The 10224-nt window shown below is 46.7% G+C and overlaps 1 protein-coding gene across 1 annotated transcript in view; it reads left to right on the forward strand.

Annotated features, from left to right (window-relative positions):
- The window catches only part of CCDC68 (coiled-coil domain containing 68), a 7491-nt gene extending 185 nt beyond the window's left edge, over positions 1-7306 (forward strand). The window contains exons 2-9 of the mRNA XM_009586691.1: positions 2393-2527; positions 3067-3192; positions 3459-3587; positions 3996-4168; positions 5314-5419; positions 6263-6346; positions 6638-6714; positions 7231-7306. Of these exons, the coding sequence (XP_009584986.1) occupies positions 2393-2527; positions 3067-3192; positions 3459-3587; positions 3996-4168; positions 5314-5419; positions 6263-6346; positions 6638-6714; positions 7231-7306 (906 nt within the window). The remainder of the gene's footprint in view (positions 1-2392; positions 2528-3066; positions 3193-3458; positions 3588-3995; positions 4169-5313; positions 5420-6262; positions 6347-6637; positions 6715-7230) is intronic.
- The last annotated feature ends 2918 nt before the right edge of the window (positions 7307-10224 follow it).

Below are 10224 nucleotides of genomic sequence, written 5' to 3' on the forward strand. Positions count from 1 at the left end.
TAAAAGAGAAAATTCTGACCTGCATGGCAATGCGGACTGGGAAAACCTTCTGATTTACACATCGATTCCAGAAAGGCTGTTTACTCCGCAGTAGTGACTTAGTTACAGCATACGCTGTCTTAGGTTAGGTTAAACCACTTTAAAACCGGTGAGGTTTTTCCACCCCTGGTTTAGGACTGCTGCAAGAGACACTCAAGTGCGTGTCCCCACCCGACGTCACCGCTCTCCAGCGGCAGAGCTGGGGCTGTTTGCTGGGAGGAGAAGGACGCGGGAGCCTGGCCGTGGTCAGTGGCACAGCACTAGGGAACGTCGGAGGGCTGCGGCAGGGATAAGCACGTCCATGGCATGAAGTCTCAGCTTTGCAGCTGAAGTGGAAGGGCGTCCGATAGTGTGGTGATAAGCAGATTGATATTGGGCTAATGATTGTCCTGGGCCCATCAAAGGTTTATCCAAAATTGGCTGTCCTATGGAAAAAGAGGGGAAGGTGGAAAAGAGCCTGAATGAACACGTGGTTGAAGCTTCTTTGCTCGCTGCGCCTACAAAGACAGCGACTAAGCAGTTAGAAACTGCAGGATGGATGCATTATACTTTAAAAACAGTAAGAATAATGTGAGATATGATGCATAAAAAAATACATGTATCTAAAGCTGCTGTTCAAGCTGCTGGACGGTTTGAACATCGTGCTGGTGGTACGTACTAATACACCTGCAAGTCTTTATTTGAAGCCGTTTGCTATACAGCATCAGTGCTGAGCCGAGTTGTACGGCTGGGCTTGGTCCCTGGAAGAGGTGAGGACGCTCTGGAGCAGGGAACAGCCTTATCTGAAGCAGAAGTATTGGTCTGGGGTACCTGGAGGACAAGTATCTCGGCAGGCGGAGGATGACCCACGGGACAGGCAGATCCTGGAGGTGTCAGCAAAACCGAGAGCGCCTTGGAGAGCACGGCGTTCGGTTGTTTTGAGATGTGTGAAATAGTCTTGAGTTGTTTCTTTCCTGAATGCCAGAGAAGAACGGAGTTTAATGAATGCCTTTAATGTGTGCAATGACAGAAGAGAAGACCTCAAACTTTTGATTAAAGTTAAAAAAAAAAAAAGATTTTTTTCATTCCCTTTACAATTAAATTTATGAAGTTGCAGAACAGTACTGTAACTTCAGAAATTTTGTGATGATTTCTTAAGCATCTCATAATCCAAAATTGTTTACATGAAGCAATTACTGAGGAAAAAATTATATTGTGTGGTGGTGACACCAGCTCAGGACGGGCCTGGGAAGCGGCGTGCTGCTTGATGCTGACACCACCATGAATAGGTAGGACGTGCCTTCCCCACCCCCCAACCCCAAGAGATCTTGTGAGCAATGAGACTCAGCCTAGTAGATCTGATGTCTTATTTCTTTGCTCTAAGCAGCAGAGCACGGTGATGGTAATATGCAAAGGCAGTTTTTCTGCATCCAGCTGAGCCCAGGAGAGCACTGTGGAATGAGGGAGAGGAAGGATCGGTGGGCTGAAACACGGCTAATTAAGAAATAATCGATCACAAAAAGTTCTTTTTAAAAAATGCTTACTCCTTTCTCTGTTCGGTTGAGGAATGAGGTTGAAGAAAAGCCTCTGTGCTGAAAAGAAAGTGATTTATGGTTTAAACCCTTTAAAAAGTACAGACTGCCCTTTGTTTGTAGTAGCGTAACAAATGAACTTGGCGCAATGTAAGAAAGGCCGTATAAATGCTGGTGCGTTCTGGCATAAATCTGGCCAGTTGCAGGTTGTGTTCCTTGCATATACCAGCTCTCAAAACAGGCAGGAGGCAAGCACTGAGCACACATTTGTGAACACCTGTAGGGGAAAAAAGTGGTTTAAGCAACTTAAAACCACTTGAAGCAAGTGGTTTTGAGCAAACAGGCAGCCCCTAGGAAGCAAACAGATTTGGAAATGTTGTGTCCAAACAATTAAAATATGCCAGAGTAAGAAGCAGTTCTTCTAACAGGAAGTGTTGGACAACGTTTACGCACGCGCATTTATGCAGCCGCACCTACAATGCAACGTTTGCTGCAATGTTGTAAAAGCTAATTAATGTTATATCCGTGGAATAATAGTGTAGAGAGTGGAAGAGAGCTATTTATTAAAATCAACATGCAAATGCTTTCCAATGTAAAGCCCTGGAGAGCTGAAGAAGCAGAACGTTTTAATTTCAGTGAATTTGTGGAGGAGCTGCGCTGGCTGCTGCCCCGGGAGCAGCTCGGACCCGACTCTCCGGAGAGCTGCCTTCGTCTGCCCCGTGCTCCCGGCGCGAGCCGGAGAGGGTGTTTGTAAGAAGCCAGGCCTTTTAGAGTCAGATTGATTGCTCAGGCTGTTTTCCTATTATTTTAAAAATAATTTCCATGTGCATTTTCTTTAGCAGCTTCCTCAAGTCTCGGGCAATAGAGTGGAGTCACGGAACAGCGGCTGGAGCTGCAGTCCCGTTGCGAGGACGATGAAGGAGACAGAAGAGCAGCTGCTGCTGGTGAGCAGAGAAAACCAAGTGCTGAAGATCAAGGTGCGTTCAGGGTTTTTTTTCTTTAAGGTTTCAGATGAATATGTGCACCTTGCAACCCGGTTCGAGTTGGGTCCCGGCTGCTGCTCAGTGATCCCATGCCGGAGCCTTTCCTTCAGGGAAGGGGCAGACTCTGCTTCGCTTCCCGCCTGCTGCAAACCCTTGCATTCCGGCAGGCAATAAAATTCCTGTCGAAATCTGCTTCTGGGGACACATCCCCTTCGTGGCTAGGGAGGGAGCACAGTCAGCTCTTGGTAGTTGACAGCAGATGTATTTATAAGCAGTTGGAAGTGCATCTCTCCTTTTACACCATCAGCCTTTGTTTGTCATGGGGGGATGGCTCAATACTGAATAAATCTGCCTTTATTTGGAAACTAAAATGCCTGTCAGGTATTGCCCGCAGGTGTTTAGGATTCCTTTCTTTTTTGACAAGGGCAAACGCTGAAATTTGACCTTGTATAGAGGGCTGATTTTTTGGCATGTGATATAACATCACATTTTTAAAGCACAATATTTATGTATCGTACAACTACTCTTTCTAGCTGGAAGCCACGAGAGAAGCAGGTGTTCAGGCTCTCAGATCTGCCTCCCAGAAACTGTATAAGAATTACCAGACTCGGTCAGAAGAACTGAAAAAAAGTCATGAGAATGAGAAGAAGGAAATCCAGGTACAAATCTCTCCCATGTCCTGTTCACTGTCAGAATATTTACATGGGCTCTGGCTCTCCGTGCTGCAAGCTTCGACCTAAGGGCTACTGAGCCTCTTCTGCTAGCGCAGTGGGGAAGTAGGAAAATGAAAAATTATTTTGGTTTTATTCCCGATTCTTGGAATCGGGTTGGTAGAGTTGGCTCAGAATTCCCTCAGCCCCATCTCCATCCATCTGCTGCGCTCCCCAGCTCCCGCAGCCTGCATTAATGCCCTGCTTGGTCCCAGGCCTACCGTCTCCAACAAGAAGAGAAGCTCCAGCAAAGCTCAGAACACGCCAGCCGCCTTGCTGAAGGCATCGGGGAAAAATGTACCCGCATCGCAGAGATGGAGAAGCGCCTGCAAAGGATGGAGGAGGTACGTCCGCCCCCCTCCTTGTGTCCGTCCGTCCTGGCACCGAGAGTCGGCGCAGGCGAGGAACCTGCCCTGGCAGTGCCGGCGCTTGGAAAGAGGAGTTAATTGCTTTCAGGGTTTGGGGCACGTTAGCTGTTGGAGTTGGCACTAAAAAGGCTTCTGCCATGTTACACCAAATTGAGAACCTTTAGCTCTAACTATAAATAAAATGTGCAATCTGAGCTCCCTCTTTCAGTTATTTCTGAACTTGCTTAAAAACTGTAGAGCATCAGGGAGAAGCCTTAATTTCTAGCTATTGATGATTTCTACTCCTGAGTAGTTGCTCTGTCACCTTCCCCCAGCGGCATACTTCTAGCATTTGAAGTGAAAATGTAGCCATCCTAGCACTAAAAACTGCTTCTTAACTCTCAGAAAAACGCCACTGTAAGTATCCGAAATCCTGGGCAGGCAAATGACTGCTGTAGCAATCGGACAGCTGCATGCACAGAAACTCGCAGAAAAATTGTTCTCCTTTATCGTGAATTTTCTTCGGTGGTGTTAGTTGCATTGGAAGAAGCAATGGCACCGTGCATCGTTTTTCTGATGTACGCACTCAGTAGCAGTGGGAATTACTGTAAATTGACGGGGTCAATGCGTGTATTTCCACCCCTATCACATGCAGGTAATCTTTCTGATCCTAAGAGTTTTGTCATCGGTTTTGGTCAGATTTTTCCCTCTGTCGACAAGGTTTTGAGAGGTGGATGTAGCGGTAATGCAGTATCCCGTGGCCACTGAGCATGGACTCTCACAAAACCTAAGGATTTTGCTAATTAAGTAGAGAACTGCTATTTTCAGAGAGCTTGGACTTTTCTCATGGTAAATCGGTACTGTCATCCCTTCGGATTCGGTTCAGAGAGGTCAGACTGGTTTGTATCTCCAGCCGATGTTGACGCAGGTTGATGTGGGTGGTTATTGCTGAATTCTGTCTGTTTTCAGACACTGAGTGGAACCGTTGAAGGTACAGCCAAACTTCTCTTGCTAATTGAATGACAGGAAATGTAATATAGTTTTTACATAACTTGAATTGTTTCCTTAGGAAAAGAAAACTCTGATAGAGAAGAAAATGTCATTTGAAAAGATGCTTCAACAGATGATGTCAAGGAATGAAGACAGCAAACGGTGATTAAATGCATGTGATAAAGTGTTTTTCTTTCCTTCTGGAGGATTATTTCATGTAAAGTACCAGACAATCACTTGCTCAAGTTCCTTCTGGTAGTAAAATTATTCACAATGAAAGCATCTGATTTACCGTGATTGTTTGAAGAAGCCAAGACCGATGTTTATGTCCTACAGCTCTTAGATGTTGATTCTACTTGAATTCCTATTACTTTTCCTTCCACCTTGCATGCACAAATTGCTTCCCTTTCCTGATTCTCGCGTGGGGTTGATGCTTCTTTGGTGACATTGTGCATACAGTAGGTAAGACAAAAGCCTTCATTTATGAATTTACTTATCAACAACTAGTAAGGGTGGTCCTACCAGGCAAAATGTGTCTCAAACTATGGTTTTATTTGTTCTGCTTAATAAAGAAGCCTGTGTATGTGTAGTTCTATATGAATTACAGCCATGTATCCTCAGGAACATCCTTACTAGCAACAAGCTCTTGAGCTAACCCCAAGGTGGGAAAGCAGCTGGGTGGGTCAGCAATCCCTAGGGATTGAACCCGGGGTGCTTCTGCTCTCGCCCGCAGGTGCCTGGATCTCCAGAAGCAGATTTCCACCCTGCAGGAGCAGATCTGCCACCTGCAGCGCGTGATCCAGGCGCAGCACCACAGCCTGCGCAGCGTGATACAGGAGGTGAGGCTGGTGCCGCCGTCCCACCGGGCGGGGAGAAGGAACGGGAGGCGCTGGGCTCTGGGCTCTTGTCTGAAGCACGTGTGCTGGGGACGAGCAGCCTGCTTGTCACGCTGCGCCGGGTTTTGTGCATTCAGACATCCATACGCGTTTCAATGTTAAGATGGAAATGGCATCACTGTAAAAGATGGGATTATTGTGGTGGAGTCAGCGATTTCAGGCAGACCCCTGTGTTCTCCTAGAGCATTCCTGGGGGACCTGGCTCCCCGCTGCACGGCGTGCTCCCGGGGGGGACCTGGCTGCCCCGGGGATGCTCTGCCTGAGGTGCCCACCCTGCAGCTGGTTTCACACGAAGTCAGTGAAGCTGCTCCCACGAGCAAAGCCAACAGGCCGACATCCTAGAAAGACTACAACAGAATTCAGAGCAATCAGCCTGCTTCCCAAAGTCACGATACAGCGTGAGCTGTTTTACTCACCGACTGCTTTTTATGTATGAACTCCCGCTGTACTCCCCTCGCCTCGCAGAACACGTGCTTGCCTTTTCCCATCCAGCTAAAGCAAGGCCCTGCGCTAATTAGCTGTTGTAATCAGGCTTCTGTACACGTGCCAACAAGAGGTAGACTTGTTATCCTAAGGAAAACGCGACACCCTGTGTTGAGAAATTGTTTTATAAATCATTTAATCAATTAGTTTGAGTTCTTCTATGGTAAAAGACTAGGGACTTCAATGGTCTGCAATTCCCCTGGTACGGTGAGACGTGTAACTCTGTGGTTTTGTTCGACACGGAGGTGTTTAAGATGTATTAAGGTTTCAAATCTCTTACAAACTTTATTTCCTAACTCTCAGGCAGAGGAACTGAACAATGAACTCAGAAGCCAAGATAAAAAAATAGAAAACCTGACAGAGAAGCTGACTGCACTGGAAGCGCAGGTAAGGTCAGAAAGTGAAAAGATGTATTGAAGGGAGAGAGCAAAAGTAGTTCTCTACAATCAGAGGGCCCTTCACACTGCTGGGCTTGTGTCAGTAGAACACTGTCGGGGTGGTATTTCTTTGCACTGCACCTTTCACTTGGTTTTAAAAAAAAAATCCCACCCACAAAAAGTCCCCCCAAGCCCCCCAAAAACCTTTCTGGAGGAGTGGCAGGTCCTAGCTGCCATCTAGGCTTGTCTCTTGTCTGCTACGTTACACTGAGAGGGGTTTATTTTATTTTTTTCCTTGCAGAATAAAGAACTGAAAGACAGAGTGGAGTTCTGGTCTGGCCAGCCCAAGACTAAAGTTTCAAAAGCAGTCTGGACAGAGTAAGTACCTCGGGAGGCACGGGAACAGCTGAGCCCACCCTTCTCACCGGCCACCTCCGGTGTGCCCGCAGGGGCTTGGGTGAGCGGGGTCAGGCCTTGCTGGGAGCAACCAAATTTCATCCTGCAGAGATTATCTTCTCTATAAAGGACAGGAAAAAAGCTCTGCTTCAAACTTAGTCGCTGATGGTGTGACGGTCGTACCCCGAATCCTGACTCCCACGCAGCCGTCCAGCTCAGGTGGGGTGTGCTCAGCACATCAACCAAGGGCATCTGCAGACGCTTGTACATCCGTTCAAGATTAAATAGCCTTTCCTGGGGGATACAGTCCTTTGCTGTAGTAGATCTGGACGCAAGTTTCTGCTCGCAGAACAGGCATTTGAAGTCAGCTCCTCCATAGCCAGGGTCATAGTTATAAACCTCTGACTTATTTCATCTGGAGTTGTGGTGGGTTTAAGCCTGGCTTGGGCAGGTGAGGGTGTCTGAGTGATCTCTACCTTCTTGTGCCTCATTCTGCAGCGCCCCGCGAGATTTTGGAGCTTTTGGAGCTTCCCGTTACCTGATGCTTGCCAGGCTAAGGAAGCAAGAGAGCTAAAGGAATGACTGGATGTTTGCCTCCTACCTTCGTCAGAAGGATTTCTGTGTGTTGCAACCTGTAACTCCTATGGCCTCTTTGTTACTGCAAAGCACCTTCAGCACGTGCTGCCTCCCTACGACACGTGGTGCGAAGCAATCGAGAGCTGAGGAGAGAGGTGGTGAGCTCTTAGACGGCAAAGGCAGCCCCGGCCGTGCCGCACTGCCGGACCAGCCCTGCGCCGCCCACCCACACAGACTTGCAGAGACTCAGTTTAACCACGACTCTCATTTAGGTAAGACTACAAAATAAACCTTCGGCTACCTGGTGCGTTGTTACAGTCGCCGCTTTCCCGCCTGCTGTTGGAGCACAGGGTGGAGGTGGAGCAGTGGCCCTGCCCTTTCAGGGGGGCTCAGCTCTCCTCAAGCGTTCGACCCTGCGGGCACAGCGTGTTTTAGGCATAGCAGCAGCATAATGTCACGGTGTCCTCAGGCAAGGAGTGAGCGGGTTAACCTGACTCTTGCTTTCCTGAAAACTTGCCATGGAAAATGGCAAGTTTTCTGTCCACATCAGCGGGAGTATGAAGTTCCTCCTTGAGCCTTCCCTCTGTCTGAAATGCCTTTTGGAGGGGAAAGCAGCTGCTGCAGGGGGAGGGCTGTTTTTTCTCCTCCCTAAAGTGGGAGAGGTGCTGTGGTAGTCAGCAATCCCCTGTTCGAGAGATGTGGCACACCTCGGGAGCTAAACGGTGTCCCCAGGGGAGTGACAGTGGCTTCGCACACTCATGTTTACCTCTGCACTGTGGGGTGGAGGGAACCCAAGAACTGCCCTGTCCCTGGTCTGTCTTCTAATCCCTGATGCGCAGACAGAGCAGCATTTGGGGGGGGAAGTGTTGATTGTTAAATAAGGCTTAAAGGTACCAAGTTTCAGTTTGTTCATTTTCTTACCTAACTTGAGATACATTATTCATACGTGGTTAAGGTGCAAATAAAAGCTTGGCACCTGCTTAATAGCGGGGTGAGGCAGGTTGTGTGTGGTCCGGCAGGTGCCGCGGGAGTGGGCAGCGCAGCCCCCAGCCTGCCTGGTTATACTTACTTAGCCACCATTTAAGAGGGTGAGCTTTGTAAACTGTACCATTTCCCTGCCAAGCGTGGGCAAGGAGCTGGTGGTCCGTCCTTTCCCATCCCTCCCTCGGGAGAAACTGAGCACAAGGTAAAGTCAGGGTGCCAATGCCGAGCTGCCATGGGGCAGGCTGGGTGCTGACCTGCGGCGAGGTTTGCAAACGCACCCTGAGCAACCCTCAGCCAGCCTGAAAAGCCTTGCTTCTCTTTCCGTGGATCCTCCCCTTGTTTTCCTAAGGTGCCAGATTGCTAATGCTGCATAACTAGGCTGCACCTCTTGAGGAGAAGCCTCTGCTTCCCCCCAAAACAGCTGAGACACCACATTTAAAAATGTACTTTTATTCTGAAAATAACAGTGCAGAAACTGAGTCACAGGGTACATTCCTCAGCTGTATTACACAAACCCAGACACCAGTGAATCAGTTGACAGTATGTTTTGAAGCCACGGGTACTTTGGTACAACAGAGTGACATGAACATCGGTAAGCAAGCGCCACGGTCCAATCAAGGGGCATCTATAATAAAAAATACTATTTGTGTTCAAGATAGTTTCAATCACGCTCATAGCACTAGGCATAGCACAGATCTGTTGAAGACAAACATAAAACATGCTTACAGTAGCATAACAGAAGGAAACACTTAAAAGGTAATTGATACAGGATGCTTAGTGTTTATCCAGAAGGTGGGGAATAATACCTTAACAAAACCAAAGAAAGAACCATTTAACTTCCATAAGTAAGTAAGTTGAGTAAGATACAACAGGCTTCTAATATACAGTTTGTCCATTAAGCCCTATTGCACGATGAGGATGAACAACTTTAGGGTCTACTTCCTAAAGTTATGTTTTAACTAGGTAACCATATGGAACAAAAGCACATAGCAAAGAATCATTTCCTCTGTTGCCTTTAACTAGTTTAGATAGAAATAATTATAATAAATTAGAAACAGATCTGCCCAGCATCAAAGAGAATAGTCCTAAGTCAACAGCATCCTCTGGGAAAAGAAAAAAAAACAAACCACAAAACTTATCCTATATAGGTGTGGGTTTTTTGGGGGGGGGAGAGGGAATTTATGTTTCAAGTAGAAGAATTAAGACAGGAAAGAAGCTGCGAAAATTTGGCTTTCTCTTTAAAGATGCCACAAGCCAGGTCTCCTACAGTCAGGTAGAAAACTATTCATTTTTACAGCTTCACATCAGTTACAACACTTTTTTTCTCCTTTTCTTTGTAAGATCAGAGCATGGTCTGAAACTCCTACAGTGTTCACACCTGTATAAAAATAGCAGTCACTTGAGGTTATTTTTACGCTTGCTACTTTTCTTCAGTTATAGTGCCAAGAACACAAATTTTAAAATAACAGCTCCAGATTTTTTTTTTTTTTTTTTTTTTAAGTTTAGCCTGAAAACTTTAGTTATATCCATGGATTGAAATAGTTCTAGGAGATAAAACCTCTTACCTTGCAAGAGTCCCAAAGAGTCACTATGGAGCAGGTATCACAATCACATCTTGTACAACTTTAAGAAAGTTGCTTACATGATCCTATCCTCTAAAATGTAAACGTATGTGTGATAATCCTTTACACATTCAGAATGTTAAATAAGATGTAGCCTTCAGAAAACAGTTAAGGCAATCGGTTTTTATAAAGTTACCAAGACAGCAAGGAAATGGCAGCTGCTCTCAAACATCTTTTGCTACATCATACTTGCTGCCAGTCTCAGCATGTGAGCAGTCAGCAAATTGCCAGTTCTTGCCTTATGTCTCCTCTTTTTAAAAAAAGCATGTTTCAGGCACCCAAACCCCCTCTTTCTTCCTTCCCCCCCCCC

This window comes from Fulmarus glacialis, unplaced genomic scaffold (assembly GCF_000690835.1).
Source record: "Fulmarus glacialis isolate BGI_N327 unplaced genomic scaffold, ASM69083v1 scaffold32611, whole genome shotgun sequence".
NCBI lineage: Eukaryota > Metazoa > Chordata > Aves > Procellariiformes > Procellariidae > Fulmarus > Fulmarus glacialis.